Source organism: Spermophilus citellus (assembly GCF_964194105.1).
Source record: "Spermophilus citellus genome assembly, chromosome: 10".
Lineage (NCBI taxonomy): Eukaryota > Metazoa > Chordata > Mammalia > Rodentia > Sciuridae > Spermophilus > Spermophilus citellus.
The window spans coordinates 76,901,897-76,929,070 of record NC_138197.1 but is presented as its reverse complement, the minus strand read 5'-3'; the positions used below and the strand labels follow the sequence as shown (position 1 = coordinate 76,929,070).

The window sequence follows — 27,174 nt, the reverse complement described above, 5'->3', positions numbered from 1 at the left end:
AAACTCAAGATACTAACAAAGGAGAAAAGGAATAGATCCTGATGGGAGGCAGGGGATAGAACAGACGTGTATAGTGAGAATAAAGATTATACCTATTTACAAGGAAGTAGAAAAGACATGGTAATGGATAGCAAATTGAATGTGAACCCTGGGAAAGGATATAAAACTACTCCCTTTTTTCTGACCTCTCTTACTCCCCTACTTTGGCCTATGCTACTCTGAGGCCACTCTCCAATTGCTCAGTTAATTCTCCAGGAAAGGCAAACCTATACTCACGAACTAGGTTGGCAAGAATATAGGTTAAGAATCAAGAGTTGGAGGAAGCCAGCAGTGGAGACTGGGCTTGAGTAGCTGCCACTGGTTCTGTTCTCTAAAGCCCCTCCCCAAACCTCATATACTTCAGATTCCATTTACTTAAAAAGGAGGGAGGGCAGGTAAATCAATCAAAACTCCCATAAAACAAGTATCCCGACTGAACTACCATTAATTAAAGTGCAAACTGCAGGGGGATATGGTGGCTAGGGCTGAGGCCATCTAAAGGCCAGAGGAATGGGGGAAAATGCATATGTATAAATCAGAGGATAGGTGTCAGAAACTCCTCCAATTAGATCACAGCAGAGCCAAAGATGCAGGCAACCAGTGAAGATTCTTTGGAGGACTCTAGGGTCTAGTCCCCACTCTAGGGGAGAAGCTACCTAATAGGCTGGGTGTGAGGAAACTGGGCCTTGGAAGAGTTCCAGAGCCACATCACCTCCACTTTGTCCAATTAGCTAACAATATGACTCCCACGTGGTGCCTGAGAGCTTGCCTCTCTATTCTCACCTCTATCTAGGAACACTCTCCACAGGGCCAACTAATGTATGCTGCAATGTTTTCAAACACGAGAAACTCCAACCATAAAAACAAAAAGGAAATGTTTCCTTACTCCCTCTTGCTCTGAGCTTTTACTCTTCCCCAGGGCCATTAATATGACTAAACTAGAAATCTCCCTCCAGTTCATGGATTCACTACCTTCTCCATCCTGGGAAGAGGAAGAAAAGAGGATGAAAAACAGGGACTGATCAAAAGTGGAAGGGGAAAAGGAGACAAAAATGTTTTCTGCAAATATGGGAAAGAACAAGGGGGAGGAGGAAGAAAGATCAGATCACTGTCTTGCACCTATAATACAAGTGAAGAAAGTTTGTTTTGGAAGTTAAGTCCTGGGGAGATTTGACCCCTAAACCCCAGAGTAGGGGGTAGGAGGCCAGTGGCAACAGCTGCCTGGTGTTGGTTGCTGAAGCGTTAAAAAGTGCCATGACGGAGCTGTCAGGAGGCAGCCCTTGGGAGCCAGGGCTCAGTGTGCTGTTACCGTAGGGGCTGTGTGCTGAGGGGTGGGGATGGAGGTTATTTCTTAGCTCTCGTGCTAGCTCCATACTCGTTTGCTGCTAGCCACCCCTCAGTTGCTACAACACTGGCTCTTGTTCTGCTGGGAAGGCTCATGGAGATCCACACCCCGACTTCGGCCTGCTGTACCTCCCAGATTCTGGGGTTCGCTCTTTGGCAACTTCTTAGCTAAAGAAAAAAAGAGAAGGGAACAAAGTAGATTTTATTTACCCCATTCACACATACAAACAAACACAGGCTATTGGGTACAGAAAAAATAGAGGGAAAAGAGAGATTAAAAGAAATGTCCTGAAGAGGGGAGAGTTCACTATTTGCAAAGTACATTGAACACAAGGGAGCTAAAGCTGCAGTCAAAAGATGGAGATTACAACAGAAAGTTAAAGTATTTTTAAGTTTTTTCATTTTATTCTTTTGTGATGCTGGGGATCAAACAGGTCCTCGTGCTCCTAGGCAAACACTTTACCCCCGGTCCCATACCTAAAGTTTTTACAAAAGCAGACATTTCCACCTATTCTTGATTTGGGTCAGTGATGATTTTTATCTATAGACAAAGGAAAGATAGGAAAACCTCAGGGTGGTCTGACTTTACCTATTGCCAGGAAGAGATCATTCACGTTCATAGCTGTCTTGGCTGAAGTCTCCATAAACAATAAGCTGTTGTCATCTGCATATGCTTGGGCCTCCTGGAAGGATGAGTGATTGGTGTTCAGAATGCAGAGTGGAAATAAGTATTGCTTTTTTCTTTTTTTGTGGGGGATACTGGGGATTTAACCCGGGGTGTTCTATCACTGAGCTATATCCTCAGTCCTTTTTATTTTGAGACAGGGTCTTGCTAAGTTGTCTAAGCTGGCCTTGAATTTGTGGTCCTCCTGCCTCAGCTTCCCTAGTCACTGGGATTATAGGAGTGGGTCATTGCACTTGCTAAGTATTGCTTTTTTTACTCACATGTAGCACCAGAATTAGGCAGTGTCCCTCCCTTAATTAATACCCGTTCTGCCAGGTGGCCCTAGACTCATAATTTAGTGATGACTCCCTTAAGATAAACCCATGGCCACTCAGTTGAACAAACAGATGTCAGGATCTTAATTACAGAGAAGCAAGTAAGATGGTGGGGGCTTTGGATTCTGACACTTGAATAGTCCCCTTACCTCAAATTTAATTGCTCCCTCCTTCCTGTTTTCACACTGGTACCCAACAGCTGGTACTTCTCTATCCCTCTGATATTTCCTTCTGAATCCTCTAAAAATCACTTGGCTGTAATTAGGGTCACAATGTTGGTGTATTTTTATTTTTTATATTTTGGGTAGGGGGAGAGGAAATGCTAATATTGATTTTATTATTATTGTGTTTTCTTTATGCTGGGGATCAAACCCAGGGCCTTGTACATGCTAGGCAAGCATTCTACCACTGAGCCACTCACTTCCCAGCTGTATTAACTTGGTGTTCAACTAGGGAATGAGACAATGAATGTCTTCAGATGAGATTTTCAGAGTGTTAGTTTGGAAAAGAGGTCCCAGGTACAGAGGGAATGTGTTCGAGAGGGATTCTATGGGCCCTCTTACTTCATACTCCACCATGCGCTTGTTAGCCAGGTCTGCTTTGTTCCCTGCCAGGGCAATAACGATGCTAGGACTGGCCTGTCGCTGTAGCTCCTTTACCCATGTCTTCGCCCGGGCAAAGGTTTCCTAGGAAAACATGAGGAAGAGAATGTATGGGCTGCAATGGCTGCCAATCAACAACCATCACCTTCAAAATCTGGTCTCACAACTCACCTCTTCTAAGTGTGTTTCCCTCACTGAAACCATAGGTCTCTGATAATTCTTGACCTCAGTCTTCTTAGCACTTGGAAGTATAATTTGTATTCTTATTTTTGCTATTTCAAGAACCAATTTCCATTCCCCCAACTAATTTAATTCCTATAAACAAAAGTAAGGACTGTCTTCTTAGCCCACTTACCTGATTAGTAATATCATAAACCACAATTGCAGCTTGGGCACCCCTGTAGTACATGGGAGCTAAGCTGTGGTATCGCTCCTGCCCAGCTGTGTCCCAGATCTCAAACTTGACAGTTGTGTCATCTAGACAAACGGACTGGGTGAGGAAGGCCGCTATGGATTAGAGAATAGAGGGGAAGAAGTTGTAAGTGGGAGGATGAAAGGGAATATCCCACCCACCTTCAGAGTATTTCTCCATTCTCCATCTAAGATTAGTCATTACCCATGTCACTCAGCTACAGGAAAAGGTTTAGAGTTCTCACATTCAAATAAATCCTGGAGCCAGGATTAAGACTGCCTTTAGCCAAGTCCTTTCTGCCATAAGTTTTTCTGGCTGGTGGGTGCAAATTGAAAACTATGGAGGGGAGAAAGGATCACTGCAATTATACCAGTCAACCCTCTTCTAACCAAAATAAGTGTATAACAAATAATGGGAGAGACAATAAGCTTCAGATAAAAGTCACATCATGAATTAATTAGAGGAGGTGGGGTTGTGGCTCAGTGGTAGAGCGCTTGCCTAGCTTGTGTGAGGCACTGGGTTCAATCCTCAGTACTGCATAAAAACAAATAAATAAAGGTATTATCTATAACTAAAAATATTTTTTAAAAAATATGGTAGAGCGCTCGCTTAGCATGCACAAGGCACTGGGTTCGATCCTCAGCACCACATAAATGTAAAATAAGATATTGTATCTACCTAAAACTTTAAAAAATAAAAAAAGAATTAGGACTGGGGTTGTGGCTCAGTGGCAGAGCACTTTTGCCTAGCATGTGCAAGGTCCTGGGTTCGATCCTCCGTACCACATAAAAACAAATAAATAAAATAAAGATATTGTGTCCAACTACAACTAAAAAATAAATATTAAAAAAAAACCATTTAAAAAAAAAGAATTAGAATTGGGGCTGGGACTGTATCTCAGTGGCAGAGTGCTTGACTTACATGTGTGAGGCACTGGGTTCAATCCTTAGCACCACATAAAAAAAAAAAAATCAACAAATAAAATAAAGGCATTCTGTTCATCTACAACTACAGAACAACAACAACAAAAAAGAATTAGAATTGTGATTGTGGCTTAGTGGTAGAGCGCTTGCCTAGCATGTGTAAGGCACTGGGTTAGATTCTTAGAACCGCATATAAATAAAGGTCCACTGACAAATTATTATTATAGATAATTAAAAAAAAGAATTAGAATTAATGGCAGATCCCATCATTATTAATATCATTTGGCTATTGTTTTCTCATGTAATCTGGTACATGTCCAGGAAAACCACATTTCCAAGGTGATTAGTGAGAAGAGGACAGAGTAATATGGGAATTCTCATAAAAGATCCTTTATTGAATTGGTACCTTATTTTGGCTTATTAGCAGGGAGATAGTAGTAAAGGTAGAAAAGGCAGATGCCCTTTTATATTCCAGCCTCTATCTGATCAGATATGTACATCAGATCACCTAAAGAACTTCTCCAAACACTTGTCTGTGCTGCTACAACCAATTTCACCCTACCTCCAATATTAATCAGTAGATTTAGGGTATACCTAAACACACATAGGTAAAAAATACTCCCAGGTTAGTCCCCCCAACCCACTATCCCATACTAGGGATTGAACTCACGGGTGCTCTAGTATTGAGATACACCAACAGTCCTTTTAATTTTTTGAGACAGGGTCTCTAACTTGTCCAGGCTGGCCTAGAACTTGTGATCCTCGTGTCTCAGTATACTGAATAGCTGGTATTACGGATGTGTGCCACCACTCCTACATAATACTGATACACATCTTTTTTTGGGGGGGGCAGTGGTATCACAGATTGAATTCAGGGGCACTCAACCATTGAGCCACATCCCCAGCGCTATTTTGTATTTTATTTAGAGATAGGGTCTCACTGAGTTGCTTAATGCCTCAGTTTTTGCTGAGGATGGCTTTGAACTTGAGATCCTCCTACCTCAGCCTCTAGAACCACTGGGATTACAGGCATGTGCCACCAAGCCTGGCATATGACATACATCTTGAATTATGACTCACTGCTCCAAACCAACTTTTATTTGCTTAAGATGACACTCAGCTGAATTTCATGGGATTAAGATGATATTGAGGAGCCAGTTGCAGTTGCATATGCTCGTAATACCAGCTACTTGGGAGGCTGTGCCAGGAGGGTCAAAGTCTGAGGTCAGCCTTGGCAACTTAGTGAGACCCCATCTCAAAATAAAAAAAAAAAATTAAAAAATAAAAAAGACAAAATGAGATGTTCTCCTAGAAAGTGAAAGGATGAACAAATACCTGATTTTTGGCATTTTGACAATTTTTTTTTTTAAAAGCAATACTGAGGATTAAGCCCAGAGCCTCATGCATGCTAGGCAAGTATTCTACCACTGAGCTATATTCCCCCAGCCTGCTTTTCTTAGTTTTCATTCCTGGGGGAATGATAGGAACAGTTCCACAATCAGGTCCTAGATCTCCTATTCAAAAGTCTTACCAAGCTTTGAGCTTCTTTCCCTGAGGTACTTACCTCCAATAGTACTCTCCTGGTACTCATGGAACTGTCCTTTGACAAAACGTAACACCAGGCTAGATTTCCCCACTGCAGATTCCCCCAGCAGGACCAATTTGAACTGGCATATTTTGCTGGTTTGAGGCTGCCCATTGGGCCTGGCTGTGCTTCTGCTAGTCATGGCCAGATTATCAGAATGGGAAAGGGCAGAGGGAGGGGGATGCCACAAAGCGGCAGAGGGGGGAGGGGAAAGGGGAGGGGACTTCCAGGCTTCAACAGTCCTGTAAGAAAAAAAGTGAGTAAAATTAGACGCAGATTGCAGTTGCAATCACTTTTTAGAGAAAAGTCAGAATCTTTCCTTTCTCCTATGAGAGGTTAGCTCTTATAATCATCCACTACTAAAAGACTATACCTCTGAGAAGGACCTAGGCAGCTCTGAAATTCAGTGCTAAGAGTGGAGAACAGTAAAATAAGAACTGCTTTTGAAATAGTTTGCTCAACCACAAAGTCTCCAACTGCCAAGGGAGCTGAAATGGAAGAACTGAAAACTGAGATTTTAATCCCCCATTATTTCTCCACCAGGTCTTCACAAAGTTTTTTTTTTAAAACAATATCCAGACCCACTCACAGGATTCCCAGCAGCTTCTTGGTATTGTGATGTTGTGCTTTTTTCTAGCTCTCAAAATAAGAGATTCTACTCTAGGGGTGGGTTAAGAGTCACCCCTCCTAAGGGTAGAAAGGTAGTTTCTGGTTCTGTATCCTTCACATATGAACAGTCTTTTTGCAAAGTCATTTATTAAGATCTAAGTCAGGGGCTGGGGTTGTGGCTCAGTGGTAGAGCGCATGCCTTGCACGTGTGGGGCACTGGGTTCGATCCTCAGCACCACATAAAAATAAAATAAAGGTACTGTGTCCATCTACAACTTAAAAATATTTTAAAAAGAAAAGATCTAAGTCAGGCACAGTGGCACATGCCTGTAACCCCAGCAGCTTGGGAGGCTGAGGCAGGAGAATGGAGAATTCAAAGCCAGTCTTAGCAAAAATGAGGTGCTAAGCAAGTCAGTGAGACCCTGCTTCAATAAAATACAAAATAGTGCTGGGGATGTGGTTCAGTGGTTGAGTGCCCCCCTCCCCCGAGTTTAATCCCTGGTACCAAAAAAAAAAAAAAAAAAAAAAAAAACAGGGAGAGAGATCTAACCAGGGTCCGTCCTATTTTTTTTTTTTTTGAGAGAGAATTTTAATATTTATTTTTTAGTTTTCAGCGGACACAACATCTTTGTTTGTATGTGGTGCTGAGGATCAAACCCGGGCTGCATGCATGCCGGGCGAGTGCACTACTGCTTGAGCCGCATCCCCAGCCCCAGGGTCCGTCCTATTACCAGGCAATTTCCTTTCTCATTTCTGGTCATAGGTAAGGACAGAAACACAACCAACAGATCACATTTGGTATCAACTCTGTTTCTGCCACCTCTCTGAATCTGAAAATCTATCAGATCCGAGTCAGTAAGCTTCACCTACTGACAATTTGCAGCTGTCTGCTGGTGCCTAGGGATTAGATTACCCTCCACACCAAAGGGGACTAACAGTTGTAGCTCTCCAAACTAGAAGCAAAGAATACCTTTTAAACATATGGAGGAGTCTCTAGGGGATGATACAGACAGAGGATGTCTTTAAGTAATCAATGTTTAAAGAAAGAGTACTCTTGAATCAACTTGTCTACCTTTCAAGGGGGCTAAGAAAGTTGGTGTTGGCAGGGGGGGCAGGTAGAGAGAAAAGTTGGGGCTTTTAAATTCTAATCAACCATTCCAATTCATCACAGGGGGCTAGGGCGCTAGCTTAGTGGCAGAGTGCTTGCCTTGCATTTGAGAGGTGCTGAGAATCGAACCCAGCCAGCCGGATTCCATCCTCAGCACCACATAAAAATAAACAAATAAAATAAAGACATGCTGTCCATCTACATCTACAAAAAACAAACAAACAAACAAAAAAACTCATCATACTGACTCTGAGGGGAATGTAAGGGAGCTATGAAATTCCAAGAGGAGTTAGCATGGGCAGAACAAACAAAAACCTCTTTCCAAAACACAAGTATTACCTGAGTTATACTTTGCTTGTTCAAATTAATCTTTCTCTTTTCCAAGTTTGATCCTAGTGACTTCATAGACATCATACTCTTATGTGTGGGAAAACACTACAGTGAGCAGCTTTCGTGTCAAATTAGTGTTAAAAATCTCAGCAATTCTATTTATTAAAGACACCAAGATAGAAAATCATACAGGAGACAATGCAGAGGAATAAAAGCTCTTAAGTCCAGTTTTCTGGGTTTGTTTTCAGATTCTACTTAATGGCTGTGAAACTTTGAGCAAATTGCTAAATATATGTGTACATTTGTTTCCTCATCTGTATAATGGGATAACAGCTTTATAAGCAACTACTGCATAAGGTTGTAAAGATGAGATGATATTTGTATCATTATTAAATGAGTTCTTTGGAACTCATTTAAATAAGTATTTGATATAGACTACATGCTCAATAAATATTGAGCTACTAATCAGTATCAATAAGACATGAAGAATTTCTTTACATCTCTGAGCCTTACTTTCCTCCACTAGAAAATGAAAGAAAAAAATACTATCCTCATAGAATAGGCTATGGGGATTAAATGAAAGATGTATTTAGCATAAAGATGTAGTAGCTAGTTGTTACGTCCAGAATAGATTTTAAGTTAATAGAATAGTTCAATGTTAGTTATCAATAATATTCCACACACAACACACACACAAATTTTTTTTTAAAAAATTTTGTACTAGGGATTGAACCCAGTACAAAATTAACCACTTAACCACTGAGTCACACCCTTAGCCCTTTTTTGTTTTATTTAGAGACAGGGTCTTGCCGAGTTGCTTAGGGCCTCGCTAAATAGCTGAGGTTGGCTCTGAAAAAGGTACAAAGAAAAAGAAAAAAACAAAAAGGTTAAAGAAGATTATGACAGAGGTAAGAATTCAAAGTCCCAAAGTAGACTAATTTAGAGGAATATCAGAAATTACTATGATCCTATTGGGTATTCTGTAGTGTCCTAGGCCAAGGAGTTCTGAGAATCCAGATATACATGTACATTTTGTCATTAAGTTTTCATTGGTTTATGATGAAATGATCAAAATAAAGAGGATATAGCAAAATTTTCATTAAGCTAAATTTATTAAGTTTGTATATTATTATGAAATTCCTAATTCTTGGTTTCTCTATAAGTTTTCTCTGGAAAAATAAAACAAAACACAAGATTAGATCCTATTTCTGTGTAAAAAAAAAAGTATGGAAGGGGCTGGGGTAGAGTGCTTGCCTAGCATGCATAAGGCACTGGGTTCGATCCCCAGCACCACATAAAAATAAATAAATGGACAAAATACCTTTATTTTATTTATCTACAACTTAAAAAATTAAAAAAGAAAAAGGTATGGAAGGACACACACTTGCCTATTAACAGTAGTCACTTCTGAAAAGAGTAGGATTAAGCAAGGCATGATGGCACACACCTTTAATCCCAGCAGTTTGGGAGGCCTGAAACAGGAGGATTACAAATTCAAGGCTAGCCTCAGCAATTTAGTGAGATCCTGTCTCAAAATGAAAAAAAAAAAAAAAAAAAGAGCTGGGGATGTAGTTTAATGGTAAATTGCCCTTGGTTAACTCCCCAGTCTCCCACCCCACCCCCAGCAAAAAAAGTTAAGTTTAAGGTGAGAAATATATTATGGATTCTAAATTTTTTTCCACTCTAAACAATCCATTTTTTAAAAAATAGGGACACACCACACACACACATAATTAATTTTTTTTTTTTTTTGTACTAGGGACTGAACCCAGGGGCACTTAACTACTGAGTCACACCCCTAGCCTTTTTTTATGTTTTATTAGAAGCAGGGTCTTGCTGAGTTGCTTGGGGTCTCGCTAAATAGCTGAGGTTGGCTCTGAACTCTTGATCTCCCTTTCTCAGTCTCCTGAGCTGCTGGAATAACAAGAGTGCACCATAGTGCCCAACTAGGGAACATATTTTTAAAAATAGTTGTCTAAAGAAAAAACATTTTTTGGTACCAGGGATTGAACCCAAAGATTCTTTACTAGTGAGCTATGTCCCCAGTCCTTTTTCTTTTAGAAAAAAAAAAATGTGTCTGTTTGTGTGTGTGTGTGTGTATATATATATATATATATATATATAAATAAAATGGACACTTTTTTATTTTTAGGTGGTGCTGAGGATTGAATCCAGTGCCTCACACATGCCAGGCAAGCTCTCAGTACCACTGAGCCACAACTCTATCCTCTTTCTTTTTTTGAGACAGGTTTCACTGAGTTGCTAATTTACTAAATTGCTAAGGCTAACCTTGAATTTTCGATCCTCCTGCCTCAGCCTCTAGAGCTGCTGAGATTATAGACATACACCACTGTACTGAACTACCATGTTATTATGTTATTAAAAACAAAACAAAAATACAGGTCAAGAAATATCAAGCCCAGCATGGTGGTGAACACCTATAATCCCGCTAAACATAGTTCTTTAGTTGTTCTTCATCTTCAAACCTTTAGGGCAGTGTTTCTCAAACTGTGGGCTGTAAGACAAAAGTGACCTTGATATCAGTTGATCGGTTACCATCAGTTTGGTTTTTTTTTTTTTTTTAAATTTTTGCAGTACTGGGGACTGAACCCAGAGCATTCTCTCTCTAGCCCTTTTTCTAAGACTGGTTTTCACTAAATTGCCAGGCTGGCCTCAAAATTGTGATCCTCCTGCCTCAGCCTCCCATGTAGTTGGGATTACAGGCATATACCACTGTACCATGTTATTTAAAATAAGAATAAAAATAAAAAAGGACATAGGTCAAGAAATATCAAGGTCAGCATAGTGGCACACATCTGTAATTCCAGCAACATGGGGAGGCTAAAGCAGGAGGATCTCAAGTTCAAGGTTAGCCTCAGCAATTTAGCAAGGCCCTACACAACTCAGTGAGACCCTGTCTCTAAATAAAATACAAAAAAGGGCTGGGAATGTGGCTTAGTGGTTAAGTGCCCCTGGGTTCAATCCCCAGTGGGGGGTGGGGATGCTAACAATAAGCATAAGAATCATTTTGTGAAAATGTTTCACTTATATGTATGTGTAGTTTACACAGTCAGGATGTAAACTCCTTTTTTCACTTTTAATACCAAGGATTGAATCCAGAGGTGCTTAACCACTGAGATATATCCTCATCCCTTTTTATTTTTTTTATTTTGAGACAGGGTCTCACTAGGTTACTTACAGTCTGGCTAAATTACTGAGGCTAGCTTTTAACCTGCAATCCTCCTGTCTCAGCCTTCCAAGCCACTGGGATTACAGGCAAGCAACATAATGATGACAAGTTTTGTTTTTTTAACTGCGAATCATTATCAACAAGTTTTAAAAACTTTGGGAAGGATTGACAATGAAAGATGGGTTAATAGGAATGGAAAGAAGTCGACTCTGAATGGCTTATGGTTATGGTTACTATAAAGCACTTCTAGATAACATTTGGATAAAGGTTGACTATATAGCTCTCCAGGGATCAGAAGATTCCCGAACCCTGCTACTTAAGTTATAGAGCAATCACGAAAATGAGAAGAGCCAACCTAGACAGAAGCAAACCCATGTATTGGTAAGGGCTTTGGAATCGGGCAAACTTGAGTTCTTCTCTCTGCTTTGCCACTTAACTTACTGTGAGTTTAGGCTACTCCCTTTGCCTTTTGGAATCTCAGCTTCCTTATTTATATAAGGATATTTGGGAAAGAAGGGGATTTGTGAAAATATGAAATAGCAGAATTTGAATTCCCTTCCAAAGTTCTGGGTACATTTAAGAAATTCACTTTTCTTCTTCCTGTACTGGGGATTGAACCCAGGGGCATTTTGCCACTGAGTTATATTCTTGGTCCTTTTTATTTTTTGAGACAGGGTCTTGCAAAGTTGCTGAGGCTGGCCTCAAACTTATGATCTTCCTGCCTCAGCCTCCTTAGTTGCTGCAATTATGGGTAAGCAAGCAGAAACTTGTTTTCCTTTTTTTTTTCCTTGTGTGTGTGTGTGTGTGTGTGTGTGTGTGTGTGTGATGCTGGGGATTAAACCCAGGGCCTTGTGCATGCGAGGCAAGCACTCTATCAACTGAGGTATATTCCCAGCCCTAGAAACTTGGTTTCTTTAAAGCATCTATGTAGATGAATTATATCTAAAAAAACATACATTTATGTGATACTTCATATACACTGTCTCAGGAAAAGAAGATGGGCCCTTGTAAGTTGAAACTTTAAAAACAGAAAACAACTGACACAATAGAAAAAAAAAGAAAGATGATAAATTAACAAGTTTTTTTTTTCAGGTGACATACTCTCAAGAAACATAGGAAAAGTTACTAGTTTTTCATCTTATTCCCTCACATTTTTATCTATTTCAAAGCATGTAATCTAAGGGGCAAAACATTAAGCCTCAATGTTACTATTCACAATAACATGGAAGTTAAAACGGATTAAATTCTCATGGCCAGACCCATTATTCTAAGCCTGGGAAAACAGTAGGGGGTTGGAGGAGTGTGAAGATAGGAAAGTTACAGGTACACTTGGGTTGCAAAGTCTTTGTCACCAACCCCCAAACACTCAGAAGTCAAGCCAGAGCCCAGAATCAGTCAGCAAACTTTCTTGCTACTAAACAACCTTGGATCATCAGAGGTTAGTAATAACTGGATTAGAAAAGACTACCTCCCACCCCAATATGTAACCTCAAAAATCTGTCCCGCCTTATTTGTTCATACTAATTGATGGGATACCCATCTGTAAACCTTGAGCTTGAATCTTATCATGTTTATAAGGATATCATTTTTTAATGTAAATAGCTAGACTCTTGAAACATCAGGAATATAGAAATGAAATAATACATAAAAGATTCAATTGATTTCTTCCTTATTCTGGTGGTGACTTCAATTTTTTTTTTTTGCTGAGTTAACAATGGGCAAATGATCCATTCAAAGGCAAAAAAGAAAACCAAAGCAAACTAGTCCAAGCAGTGTGATGTTTATTATCTTCAAACCTGAGGCCAAAAAAAAAGGGAGGTTACACTTTCCTCCTTCAACCCTTTCATCTCAGAAGACAAGAAATCAGATTTAACTTTCCTTAGATATGCAACTCCACAAAAATGGCTTATTAAAACCCCCAAAAGTAGGAAAACTTGAGGCCTGACCATAGGTCAGTCCACTGAGGTGGGGTAGAGGTGGAGGATGTTCTTTAGTGTGGGCAGTTCTCCAAGCAATGCTGGAAAAGAGGCATAACAGGAAAGGTTTCTTAGCCTGCCCAGCAAGAGCCAGACTTTTCTTGAGGCCCCCTTCCACCTGTTAGCTTTAAATCCTTATGGCAAATCTACAGACAACCTCAAGAATTTCATCACCTATTAGTAGACAGAGTTCCCAGTCTATAGTCATCAGAGTCTAGTCCAGTCCCAAAAGTCAGCCCTATAAGGTCAATTAGCCAGGTAAGAGTCGATCTTAAAAAAAAAAAAAAAAGTCAATCTAGATGGGTGTGGTGGCCCACAACCAATAATCCCAGCAAGTGAGGAGGCTGAGGCAGGAAGATCAAGAAGTCAAAGATAGCCTCAGCAATTTAGCAAGGCCCTAGGCAACTCATCAAGACCCTGTCTCTAAATAAAAATACAAAAAAAGGGCTGGGGATTTGGCTCAGTGGCTAAGCGCGTTCGCGCGCGCGCGCGCGCACACACACACACACACACACACACACACACACACACTCACATCAATCTACAGGTCAGGTGATCTAGTCCAGTCTCTGTATTTTACAGGTAAGGAAAATGAGGCACATAAAATTAGTCAATTTGCCAAGTGTTAAATATAGCCAGCTATCAATAGCTACTAAGTGTTTCTCCTTTTTTATATCCCACCCTCATGCTGAAGATTGATGGGATTAAACTCAGGGTCACCCATGTGCTAAGTAAGTACTCTGCCACTGAACTACATTTCCAGCTCTTATAATATTTTAGTTTGAGACAGGATCTAAGTTGCCAAAGTTGGTCTCAAACATATAATCCCCTTGTCCTAGCCTCCAAGTAGTTGGGATTACACTTACAAAATAAGTGGTGCATCCTGCATCACTTATTTTTTCTTGTGGTCCTGGGGATGGAACCCAGGAGTGCTCTATCACTGAACTATATCCCCAGCCTCCAATTTATGATCCTTCTGCCTCAGCTTTCCTCATAGCTGGGATTATAGGCATGCACCAATATATTTCTTTTTGGTACCAGGGACTGAACCCAGGGGAGTTTAGCCACTGAGTTTTTTTTTTTTTTTTTTAGTTGCAGATGGACACGATACCTTTATGTGGTGCTAAAGATCAAACCCAGTGTTTTACATGTGCTAGGCAAGCACTCTACCACTGAGATACAACCTCAACCCTTCGTTTTTTTAAATTTTGGGAGAGGTTCTCACTAGATTGCTTAGAGCCTTGCTAAATTGCTGAAGCTGGCTTCAAATTTGTGATCCTCTTGCCTCTGCCTCCAAAAGCAGCTGGGATTACAGGAGCTGCTGGGATTATAGATACCCGCCACCACACTCAGCTCAACAATATATTTCTTAAGGAAGCAGAAAATGATAAACTCTTAAGTAGACACCAGAACAGGGACATGGGTTTAGAATGGATATTTCCTGCCTCTTCAGTATAGGTAAAAATACTGCCTGTTGGATTAAAAACAAATTAGGAATATCCAGGCCCTCCCTAGAAACCAGGATTTAGTCTCATATTCTTCTTCTTCTTTAAAAAAAAAAAATATATATATATATACATATATATATATATATATATATATATATATATATATATATATAGTTGTAGATAGATACCTTTTTTCCCCCCATTTATCAATTTTTTCTGTGGTGCTAAGGATTGAACCCAGTGCCTCACATGTTCTAGGCAATTGCTCTACCATTGAGCCACAAACCTAGCCCACATCCCATATTCATCTGACAGAATAATTAATTAACAGTTCCTCTCTCTAAATGGTCTTAACCATTCTCTGCCAGGACAGTTGGAATTGAAGCAATTTTCAATTGGGAGAAAATAGGGAAGGAACTGGAAACTTTTACATCATTTGGTGGGTCTTAAGACTAATGTGAGAGATTTACTAAGCATGGACTATAGAGCAGAAGCCAGTAAATGCCTTTGTCTCCTTTCCAATTTTGTTTAGATACAAATCGCCCAAACCTTGAACTTATGCTACTTAAAATCTTGAACTATGCTACTTAACTCACCTTTCACTGTGTTGATCCAATGCTATCCAATGACTCATGCCTTAAATGAAAGTCCTTCTACTTCCCCCACCCTCTCCCTTATAGTTCTCCAAGAGGCAAAACACATACTTATCTCTTATCAGATGGTAGTACAAACTCTGTTATTGACCTAGGAAAGGCTGGAATGTCCTTCCCTACTTTTTCTGCCTAGCAAAATCCTAATATTTCTTATAAGGCCAAAACAAATGTCACTTCTCTGTGAAACTGCATAATTATCTTCTTACCACAGCAGAACTCATCATTGCTTTCTCTAGTATCTCACACAAGGTCTCACAGTGTTAAGACTATTTCTACCATAGCCTTTATCACATTATAGTTAATTGTGTATCTGGTAAACTATAAACTGCTCACAAAGTAGGAGTATTTTTTGATATCATGACTCTTCAGAGTAGAGTACAATGCCTGGTCCCTCGTAGGTGCTGATTAAATGCTCCCTAAATTGCTTGTAAGGACCAAAGAAATCCTGCTTCACTCCCCTATTGTGCCATCTAAATAGATCTCACTCGGTTTTGTTTGGGATTTTTCCCCCCCAGGACTAGGGATTAAACCTGGGCACATCCTACCCAAGATACATCCCCAGCCCCTCTCCACCTTTTAAAAAAAACTTTATTTTGCAACAGGGTCTTGCCAAGCCTGGCTTCAAATTTGCAGTACTTCTGCTTCAGACTCCAGATTCACTGAAATTATAGGTGTATACCACTGTGCCTGGCTAGGGAATGTTTTTAATAGGCCTCAGAAAGGTCTCTCCCTGGACTCTTTGTGATCTCCCTTGAATGGGGGGCCCCCTTGGGACCCAGCCCACAAAGGTACTGTTGTAACTCACATGGGTTAACTGCTTTTCCTGTTACCATGTCTCAGATGGCCTAATCACAACCAGTATGTGGCCCTCTCACCCTAACACTGAAGTGGCTGTGCCTAAAAACAAAATTCCCTGTTCTAAAGATTGATGTTAAGTAGTTAAAAAGCTTTGAGTCATTACCTCTATTAATTCCTGGACTTGATAAGTAAGTTTTATAAAGAAATTCATACCACCACAGAGCCAGGAGACACTTTGAAAAGGTACCCACTACCCCTAAACTGAAGCTACAGCCTGGCCCAGAAATCTGCTTAGCTGGGTGGCTCCTTATTCAGATTAGTTACTGTTCACAGTCAATGACTAAATCTTTCCTAAAACACTCTTGAGAAGTAAGAATATAATGTGTAGGGTTTTATGGTACCCTTTCTCCCAAAGGACTGGTGCATTTCCTTATTTTAAGTTCACGGTCTCATATTTTGGTTACTTTCCAATCAGAAATGCTTTAGGATTAGGGAGTGGGCTGTATGCTTGCTTCTACTCCATGCCTTCTTCTCAGAAGTCAAATTCATATTAATGCACACAAACAAACTATAGAAGAGTAATCCTTGTTCTCAGGAAAAGTAAGCATTAAAAGATTGAGATATGATCAAGGGCAAGAGAAAAACCCTCTTCTCCAAACATATTTTTGTTTGAAAGTCCACGTTGATAATTCCACTCATTAACTTTCTTAAGATGAACAAGCCAATGGAGAATATTTTAGGGATTATGTGCTATTTACATTTTAAATTTGAGCAATTCCATACCTTTTCTTTCTTTTTGGGTGCTGAGATTCAACCCAAGGCTTCTCAAATGCTAAGCAAGCACTCTACCATGGAGCAATCCTCCTACCCCAGAACCTTTCTTAAAAGTAATCTCTGATTAAGAAGATGGTGGGAGGAAGGGGAACATACAGAACAGGATACCACCAAAGTTTAATAAGTGACAAGGACTACAGAGGATTAATACACACACATACCCCTAGTTTTCTCTAGGACTGGCTTTTCAGGTGAGAAAAGTTCTGTGATGGTGGTAGGAGAATAACTGAGGTTTCCACTGGGTAGTGTAAAAAGGTTGAACATATTAGAAGCCTTCTAAAGCTAGTAAGGTCAAATTCAATTAATAAGGTGGTATCATGAAATGCCCCAGCTGTACTGAATCTAAGGAAACCAATTTCAAATCCAGAGAAACTTGGGAACTTCTCAGGTCACTATAGAAAGTCAAATACCAAAGCCTCTTAGGCAATCATCACCATCTTCTGAGATAAGGGACAGTTAAATACTGCCCACATACAAAGAATACCAGAGGACAGAAATCTCAAATGCTTCACTTTGTAGCAGAGATGACAATAATAACCCCATGGAAAAAAAAATGATTAACCTTCAGATTTCTTTCCTTCCCTAAAAAGAGGAAAAATACTTTGTCCATCTATTTGGGCATGGATACCCAATGCACAACTGGGCTGTGTATTTATATGGAAGAAGGAAAAATGATAACCCAATGATGCAAACAAGCAGTACAACCCTCTGCTTATCTGAATTTGATAGAAGATAAAATGAACTGTGAAAGGAGCACAATAAATAAAAGTATCATCCAAGAAGGGAAAACTAGAAAGAATGAGAACAGAATTTAGTGAGAACATGAAAACAGAATTGCTTAGGTGGTAAATCCCCAAAACAAAGATTAGTCTGATCTGCTGTCTCTGACCTTCCTAAATGAAATATAATATGTGTGGGAGAATTTACATTTTTGATACTTTATAGCACTTAAATATTTTAAGATATGTATATATTACTTTGGTAATTTAAAAAAATGTAGTGATAAGATATACTGGTATAGAAGGGAAAGATGGGGAAGTACCCAAAGGGAAAATCCATAGGCTCCAATCTATAGGAGACTAAAAGGTCAGCAGACCATTAAAAATATATGGACTAGGTGCAGTAGTGTGTGCCTAAATTCCCAGCTACTTGGGAGGTAGAGTCAGGAGGATCACAAGTTGCAGGCCAGCCTCAGCAACTTAGCCAGACCCTATCTCCAAATAAAATATAAAAAGAGTTGGGGATGTAGCCCAACTGTGGAGTATCCCTGAGCTAAACCCCAGTACAGCAAAAAGAAAAGGAAAAAAAGCCAGGGGGCTGGGAGGTGACACTCTACTTCTTTGCCTTAGTAATCCATCTTCATAAAATACCTCACCATTTGACCCAACTTTTTAATTGCATTCCTGGGCTCCTGAAGAAGTAGACAAAGAACAAGAGGTGATGCCAACCTTCTGGAATGGAATTTCTCTTCCCCAAATCTCTTCCTCAGTGATATCACCTCACAGTTCCCGGACTGGTTAACTCCATTACCTGCCTGGGAAATACCCAAATCTAAGTCTCCCAAAAGTTTCACCAACTATGATCAAAAGATCTTTTGATGGCTGGGAGGCTCAAAGCCCCTTTCCATGAAGATAATGAATCATTCCCCACTTCTAGGTAAAAAATATACTATTCAGTATAGGCTACATTATTAAATGGGAAAGCAACAGATAAAAACATCCCCCAAATCCAACTTCTTAGCTCTTTCACAAGATATGAAACAGAAGAAACAGACTACAGTCTAAACCAGCTAAAAAGCCAAGAGAAAGAGTAAGGGCTGTTTGGTGGAGCAGCCCAACAGTCAGGGGGGAAAAAAAGTTTACATTTGTCTTATCTCCTACCTACCCTGGGAGTACAAAAAAAAAAAAAAAAAAGAAAAAAAGAAAGAAAGAAAGAAAAAAAATTCAGATTACCACATCTGAGCACTAAAGAACAAAAAGAGTCAGTACTTCCAAGACCCAGAGTCTCCAGCCCACCCTTGAACACATTCCCAGAAGCTCCCCAAACTGACACCAGGCTCTCCTTCCATTTGCTCAAACTACGTTGGTTTTCTAGATCAGTAATGCCTCAGTTCTCCCTCAGTGAGCCCAAATCCCTCTCGACTCAACACTAGCGCACCCTCAGTTCTCTTTACAATAGCTACTCTCCCTGAAAATAATGCCTCTCACCCAGCTAAGAACCAACCCTTCTCAGGCCTTCCAATTACACATATCTCCTGAGACCCAGCCTCGGTTACCCTCCGAGCCGGGCGACAGGGTTGACCCCTCCTCACCTCCCGGCAAATGGGCTTACCTCACCCGCAGCCCCATCCCTTTCCCCAGCTCCTCCCTCTTCAGCACTGCTTAATGGGTAATGAGGCCTGCGGCTGCCCTCACAGAGGTTCTGGGCCTCCCGCACCCGGCCCCCAGCACCCAGGAGCCTCCCCAACTTCGGGCTCCCAGCCCGCCCGATCCCCTCCTCAGCGCCCCCATTAGGCCTGCTGGGGCCGGCCCCCTTTCTCCCCTCTCTAGTGGGCCACTCTAACGCCTCGCTTAGGCCCACACCCGCCTCCGCTCTCAGGCCAGGCAGCTCTCATCTCCCGGGTGCCTCCGCCTCTGCCCTTGTGGGCTCCATCAGCTCGGTACCTGGGGCTCCGTCTCCCCCGTCGGGCCCGAGCCTGTGTAGAACACACAAACAGCTGCAGCTCAACCAAACCCTCCTGCCCCTCCTCCTCCTCCTAGCCCCGGGGCAGGGGCTTCAGCCAATAGCACGATTACCCGCCTACCGTCGAGGGTGGGCTATATGTGCATTCATCCGCCAATCCTCTGGAGAAAGGCGGGTCTTTAGGGGCTCTATCTCCAACGAGTTCGAATGAAGGATTGGAAAGGCGGATCCCCAAACCAGTACTAAGAAAGAAGCCTTGAAGATGAACGAGGTAAGGAGCCATTAAAGAGAGCTCCAGGAAACACGGGGCGGCACTGCGCTGACAGGCATATGTCTCAACCAATAAAATCTCGACACCCCATGACCCCGCCTTTTGACTCATAAACATCTAATCAGGTGAGTGATGGAGGCGGGTCAAAGTGAAACTTTAACCAATACTACAAAAGTTCGGGACTTGAGTGGCAGGCCAGGCGAGGTCGTACAAGCCTTAGGAAGCCGCTACTGACCTTCGCCCCTCCCCCTGGATTTGGCGGGGGGCTGACTATTGCCCCGCCCTCTGTGACAAATTCGCCGGCGTAAAGGGAAATGCTTTTCTTAGGGAGCTGGATCCTGGGAATTTAAGTAACCTTCACGTCAGAACTTCCTAATTTTTAGTGGGGCTTCAGAGGACAGGAGTTTTGGAGGTGACTCGCGGTCTGAGATTGTTTTTTGGTGGAGGGAGTCAATGGCAACTACATAAAGTGGTAGCTTGAAGACATTTTAGCCCTTTCCTGATAATTTTTCATATAGACAATTGATATTTTCTGAATCGCATGTAAATGTAAATAAAAGAATCTTTAGTAAAGGGCTTTTCTGTTTGTGATAAGCAACAAAAAGGAAAAGTGGCGAGCTTAATGGAAAATGAAGTGTCCACTTCCAACCCATATTGCTACTCCTAAACCCTTCCTAGCTTGGAAATTCTATAACAGCCACTTCTTACGTCTTTGTACAATGATGTGTATTTGGAGGAGGGGGAGCTGCTGGTCCATGAGGAAAGTTGACTAGAAAATAAAGAGGCTTTAGGGCTGGGATTGTGGCTCAGGGTAGAGCACTCGCCTACTATGCGTGAGGCACTGATATCGATCCTCAGCACTACATAAAAATACATAAATAAAAAATAAAGATATTGTGTACAACTAGAAAAAAGAAAACACAGAGGCTTTAGTTCCCCCAGCTGTAAAATGGGTGGGAAGGTAGCCCTGTATAAACACAGATTAGGAAAAAAGGGATCTGAAATCAGTTATCACACATTCAGATTCTTTCCCACACCATTCTTTAAGTAAATAATAAATCTTAAAGAGGAAGAAGATGAACTACAAAACTAGGAACATTTCTTTTAATGAATTACAAACTAAATTACAAATAATGTTAATAGAGAAAGAGCACTCAAGGACAGGGTGGGAGATGAGAGACAAAATCATAAAAAGAAAAAGTACTTTTTTTAAACATTAAAATTACAAAACCCCAAGGTGCACACGGCAACAAATCCAGCCACTCTGACAAAAGACAAAAACAAAAACAAAAACAAACAAACAAAAAAAACCACAACTATAACCTGATATATAAATATAATTGTTCATCCTTCTTTTAAAGAAATAATTTTTTCCCAATACCCCCACTCAGGCACAACCCTGAAAAAGTACCAGCATTCTCCAAATGATATCTAGACCCTAACTTCACTCTTATGGGGTAAGAGACAACTTCCAAAGAAGATGGGAGCAGAGATCCCTGGCAAGAACTAAAATCATAAAAGGAAAAGAGAAATTCAAACATCTCACCTGCCTCATAAGGCCATGGTGAAGCAACAGGTCAGAGTGCAGCACAATCCCTGTCCCCTGGGCCTCCCAGACTCCTCTTGGCCCCTAGGAGGGGCAGACAAGGGGTCTATAGGTAATCATTTCTTCTGTTTCCCCAATGGGGTTCTGTCTTGAGTTTCCCAGCCTGTTAGGCAAGATGAAACACTAAAACTAGGGTATAAACTGATTGGATCTATTTTTTAACCTAATTCTTTAAAATAGATCCCTCCCCATGGTTTTGTTTTGCTTGGTTCTCAAATGTTCCAACTCTGCCTCCTGCTATCCTCTGGTCTTTACAAAAACAGTGGCAGCAGGAGGCCTGGGGTCACTGGTCATCCCAAACACAGGAAATTGGGATGGCAAACCCCATGTGGGGAGAGAACAGTCAGTTTTGTTTTGTTTTGAAAACCAGCCCTCCTCAGCAATGACTAAAAAAAGAGAGAAAGGGTGGCAGAAGCTGAGTTAAGTGCATCTAATACTGAAACTTCTTTACATTTTCACTTATTCTTCCTCTCTACCTCTGGATGCCCAGAGCTGGTTGGATGAGAGGGGAAGGCAAGTGTTAAGGCACCCAGAAAAGATGAGAGGGCCCACCTGAGTCCAAATAGCCCAGAGTCAAGCCAGGTCAAACCCACACTGGAGGACAGAGTGAGACTGGGGGTGAGGGCTTGGGGAAGAACATCAGAGTCGAAGGTGGGGTACTGGCTTGGTCACATCTTGGAAGAATGGGTGAGCCAGAGCTGCTTTTGCTGAAATCCTCTTGTTGGGGTCGTAGTGCAGCATTTGCTAGAGGGAAAGATGTATGCTGACTTCAGTGATGTGACACTAGACTAAGTGGGCAGCAACACATTCTTAGAAATCAGGAAAACAGACTACTTTTACACAGGTTCTCATTTCCCTCCTCCCATATATATGAACCAGCATGCTGACACAGGGAAGCAAAGGACTAGGGAAAAGCTGAGGCCCAGCATTCAGGGTGTCAGCCTTCCTTCACCCTAGAAAAGCCCTTCCCTTAGGGAATGAATGTGGTACCCACTCCCCGTTCTTACCGATAACAAGCTTCGTCCATCTTCATCAAGGGGAGGCACAACTTTGCTAAAATCTTGCCGGGCCCATTTGGGGAAACTAGGCTTATAATCAGGCATAGAAGTAACTCCTGGCCAAACCACCTCATCTGGAGTCCCCAGAGTCCGAAAAATCCGGAAAAGCTGGTCAATCTCAGAATCTCCAGGGAATAGGGCCCTGCGGGTCACCTGAAAATGGGAAAAAAGGAAAAGCCAAGACCCACAATGGTGTCAGTCAAACTATCCCCTGTCAAAGGAGGTTCCCACAGGCAGTAGAAGGTCAGCAGGGCCCCATGACTCCCTCCCCAGGGCCTTTCATGGGGTCGGTCACACAGAGCCTGAGACAATGAAGTCCCTTCATCTGTCTCCTTTCCCCCTCCTTCCTTCCCCCAACCATGGCTTTGCAGATCCCCAAGGCTGGGTGGGGCTGGGAGGGGGTGAATGTCTGGGGTGCCACTGACGTGTAGCAAAGGGATCCCAAGCCACTCACGGGGTGTGGGGTAGACACTGCGGTCATCCCCCCTCCTTGTGATGCAGCCACTTCTAGATAGGAGCACAGCGGGCAGAGACTGTGTCTTCCATTTCTTCTGTGTTCCCCACAGCACTTAGCATGGTGCTGGGTACACACTAGGTGCTTAACAAATATTTGTTGATGAATTGAGAGAGGAATATGGGCAATTGTAAGGTAATGCACTGGGGGATAAATGCACATTATGTATGTTTATATATGTGTGTGTGTGTGTGTGTGTGTGTATATAATATTTATTTATTTATAGACTAATGGTCTCTAAGCCACCAGTTATAACCCAGATAAAGGACCACAAAATGTCTTTGCTGATTTGAAGACTCAGCTTACTCCACTGTTGTATTAAAGAGAATGGAAGAGCCCATGTAAGGTGAAGGCTGGGCCTCAAGGATCCTTCAATCTGAAAAGCCAGAGGTTGAGGGGGCACATGATTGAAGTCTGTAATTAAATGAAGGGTATAGATAAATACAGTTGGCTTCACTACCTTCTTGGCACCCTACAACAAAGTATACAGGGCAGGTGTGGTGTCACATGCCTGTAATCCCAGCCACTCAGGAGGCTGTGGCAGGAGGATCACAAATTTGAAGCCAGCCTCAGCAACAAGGTATATAAGCCAAAAGAAGGAAGCACTAAATGGAACTCATTCTTCCAAATATATGCAGACTAAAGCTAAAACAGCTTAACAATCACATAAATGATTTAGCTCACTTCAGTGATAAGAGATGTATACTAGATACTAAGTCTGTCTGAGGACATTCTAACTTTGTAGTTGATATCAAGGGCAATAGTCCTATCTCCCCAAATCCTGCCCCTGGTGCTGATCTGGTGAACTCTGTGACAAAAGGCCACAGTGCTGAGCCAAAAAATAATTCTGTTGTTGTTGCATGTGAGGAGGAGTAGGTGGGGTGAAACTTGGGCAAGCTTCCATACCATCTCTGCAAAGATACAGCCCAGGCTCCAGATGTCCACCGCTGTGGAGTAGTATTTGCATCCCAGAAGGATTTCCGGTGCCCGATACCATAGTGTTACCACCTAGGGGACAAGAATAGGAAGGAGAGGGATGGTTTATGGGACATGGAGATTCCCACATCTCAACTCCTCAACAAAACTCTGCTCTCAGCCTCTAAGTAGCTTCTTTCTCTCCTTTTGATTTCTTCTAATAGAAACGACTACACACAAGTTCTTAGCCCAGAGTTAGCTTAGTCCATTACTCTAGGAACCACATTTTCTGAACCCCTATTTGAGACCTTCCTGAAAAACTGGAGACAAATGGTCATAATTTTAACAGTATGCCATCTAGCCGTCTTGACTTAAAATCTAAGCCCAATTTGCTTAAATTATGACTTCTGTATACACCAAGGTCTACTTAAGGTGTCAGAGATTCTTTCCATCTACCAAGAGAGAAATTATTTGCCACATATTTTTAGTAACTTTGTGAATGCCCTTGTTAATACTTCCCAGGATGATCAGAGAGGAAATGTGTAGAGGGACTTACCTCATGGGTATAAGTACGAACAGGGACTCCAAAGGCTCTGGCTAATCCAAAGTCTGCTAGTTTGATGGCCCCCTCTGCATTGATAAGCAGATTCTGAGGTTTAAGGTCTCGGTGCAGGACCCGATGAGAATGGCAGAAAGCTAGGCCCTGAAGCAGCTGAAATAGATAGCTCTGAAAAAAGAGACATGAAGGATTGTGTTTTTTCCATCACAATGAGCAGATCAGGGTTTGCTCTTTGCCCCCAAAACTCTACTTAAAACTATGTTAGATCATAACTGCACACTTAAAAGCTATTTCTTCCATTGTATTGTGAAGATAAAGACCGGGTCTTATGCCAGGTGCTGTGGCGCATGCCCATAATATCAATGACTCTGGAGGCTAAGGCAGGAGGATTGCAAGTTCAAGGCCAACCTCAGCACCTTAGTAAAACCCTAAGTAAGTTAGCGAAATCCTGTTTCAAAATAAAAATTAAAAAGGGCTTGAAATGTAGCTTAATGTTAAAGCAGCCGTGGGTTCAATCCCCAGCACTCAAAAAAAAAAAAAAAAAAAAAGACAAGGTCTTATTCAGTTATGGATCCCTTTCCATACCCTAACACATTTAAGGTATTTAATAAATGTGTGTTGAATAAATGTCTGTTGTTAGATTGAAAGAAAGTAGTTCCAGAAGTGAAGAACCCAGGCTTAAACAGACAATAGAGATTCACTAGCTATTTTTTCCACTAATAGGTGAAAGGGCTTTTTGGAGGAATCTACCAACTCCATTTATCTCAGTTTCATCTGACCTCTCACCTGAGCTTCTGAGTTGCCTCACTAGAGTTTCAACTTTGATTCTTCAGCCCAACCCTAGGGTTAATGAATATAATGAGCAGGGAAAGAGACATAAAAGAAAGGGGGTTGGGGGTAGATTGGGAAGAAGGAGGCCAAGATAACAAATTATCATCCAGTCTGAATTGCCTACCTCTAGACCCCTAAAACATGTGCCCAATAGATGATGAGCATTACCTTGATGAGGGGAAGAGGAATGCCAGTGAGGGCAGAGGCATCCATGAATTTCTTAAGATCCTGGTGCAAAAATTCAAAAACCAGGTAGAGTTTATTTTCTGTGTGGATGACATCAAGCAGCCTGTGGAAGAGAAGGTCTGGAAAATGGAGGTGCAGGAGAGAAATGCCCAGGCTATCCAGAGAGAATTCATTCTCCTTCCTTGTTAGATCACTTCTCAGAACATACTTACTTGACAATATTAGGGTGGTTAAGTTCCTTGAGCAGAGAGATCTCACGGATGGCAGTACTAGGTACACCCTCAGTCTCACTTGGAGAGGTTGGAAAAGCAGAGATGGGAATATGGTTACAAATATTCCTTCTTCCCAATCTAGTCATTCCTTTCCCCCAAGGAGACACCACCCCAGTATCCCCTTGGAAAGTCAAAAAGGAAGGGTGCTGTAAGGAGGTAATTCTTGGGTAGTCAGGGTGTGGCTTTCAGACAGACACATTAGGGTCATTATTTCCTTTTTTCCAGGGGTAAGTAAGTAAAGCCTCCTGGTGAAGGTGAAGCAAAGAAAAGGAAATTTAAAAATAAATAAATAAATAAAAAAGAGTAACACCCAGTCTCCCCAGAGGGGCCAGCGAGGTTCAACTGCCATTCTTTTGAAAGAGAGAGAGAATTCTAAGATGAGGGTGGGGTTGGGGCCGTGAGGCCAGCTGCTCATTCAGAAAAGTGTTCTTTATTGGTTTCCACATAACCCAAATCCATGGAAAATCCTTGACTCAATCCCAGAGGCCTCCTTTCTTTTCCCGAGTCTCTCTTACTGCACTTTTGGAGACTTCAGCGGGCTCAGTAAGGGAAGGAAGTTTTCCATGGATTCTACACTACCCTACACTCTGCCCATAGGAACCCTCTACTACCCGCAACCCACCCCTTCACTTCAAAAGAAGTCCCTCCCTGCTACCTTCCGGTCCCTGGACGGCTACTCGCCTGTTGGGGGTGGGGGTGGGGGTGGGGGTGGGGACAGTCAAGGAGCTCCCTAGTTAGGAGTCCCGGTTACAGAGGCCACTCACGTGTCCAGGCGGATTTTCTTAAGCGCCACCACTTCTCCCGTTAACTTGTTTTTGGCTTTGTACACAACTCCGTACGTGCCCTCTCCGATTTTTTCCACCTTTTGGAAGTTCTCCATGAAGCGCTAGCGAGTAGGGTCGCCCGGCCCTGGAGCGGGGGCTCGGGAACCCTGCAGAAAGCGGGCCCCGACTCTTGGAGGCGGAGGAGGGGGAAACAGAGCTCAGCACCGTAGCCCCAGGTCGGGATGGAACGCAGTCTACGTCTGGCTCTTGTCAATTTGTCCAACTTGAAACAATGTTGCCGCCTCCCCCACCAGTTCCCGACCGCCACCAGAGGCCCCTCCCCTCCTTCCCGCGTTTCCCTGGCTCCGCCCCCTGCCCTTCCAATTGGTGGACGTCAGAGGGGACCCGGCGAGCCCGGCGAGCCCAGCTCTCCTCGCGGTGAAAGACACCGCCCGCTGCAAGTTTGATTCTGAGAGGGCAGACTAAGTTTCCTCCTCTTTGATGCGGCTGAACGTCTTTTCCCAAGTTCTTGCTTAGGACTCGAGTGTCCTGTGTCTCTAGTCTGTAGGAATTCCCTGATCTCTAAATCAGTACTTTCACTGCCCTTTGGGAAAATGGGTATCGAACTGAAATTAAATTTCTCTCGGCCCAGGGAGCCTACTTTGA

General features: G+C 42.1%; 2 protein-coding genes across 7 annotated transcripts; both read right to left on the bottom strand.

Moving 5' to 3' along the window:
* Positions 1–1,019: 1,019 nt before the first annotated feature.
* RAB5B (RAB5B, member RAS oncogene family) lies at positions 1,020–19,794 on the bottom strand. 5 transcript variants are annotated; one of them, XM_081310278.1, is made up of 6 exons: positions 19,654–19,794; positions 5,884–6,146; positions 3,340–3,491; positions 2,946–3,068; positions 1,973–2,066; positions 1,020–1,551 (listed from the first exon to the last, which is right to left on the bottom strand). In XM_081310278.1, the coding sequence occupies exons 1-6, from the start codon at positions 19,680–19,682 to the stop codon at positions 1,436–1,438; spliced, it is 777 nt and encodes a 258-aa protein (XP_081166404.1). In that variant the 5' UTR covers positions 19,683–19,794; the 3' UTR covers positions 1,020–1,435. The 5 variants fall into 5 exon arrangements, with proteins under 5 accessions (XP_081166404.1, XP_081166406.1, XP_081166407.1 ...); XM_081310280.1 differs by lacking the exon at positions 19,654–19,794 and adding an exon at positions 19,514–19,647; XM_081310281.1 differs by lacking the exon at positions 19,654–19,794 and adding an exon at positions 19,437–19,551.
* Positions 19,795–20,893: 1,099 nt separating this feature from the next.
* CDK2 (cyclin dependent kinase 2) lies at positions 20,894–26,853 on the bottom strand. Of its 2 annotated transcripts, XM_081310624.1 has the most exons (8): positions 26,509–26,853; positions 25,685–25,762; positions 25,455–25,575; positions 24,453–24,623; positions 23,888–23,989; positions 22,922–23,065; positions 22,417–22,620; positions 20,894–22,153 (listed from the first exon to the last, which is right to left on the bottom strand). In XM_081310624.1, exons 1-8 carry the CDS (start codon positions 26,622–26,624, stop codon positions 22,049–22,051), a joined length of 1,041 nt encoding a protein of 346 aa, XP_081166750.1. In that variant the 5' UTR covers positions 26,625–26,853; the 3' UTR covers positions 20,894–22,048. The 2 variants fall into 2 exon arrangements, with proteins under 2 accessions (XP_081166750.1, XP_081166751.1); XM_081310625.1 differs by lacking the exon at positions 22,922–23,065.
* Positions 26,854–27,174: the final 321 nt, after the last annotated feature.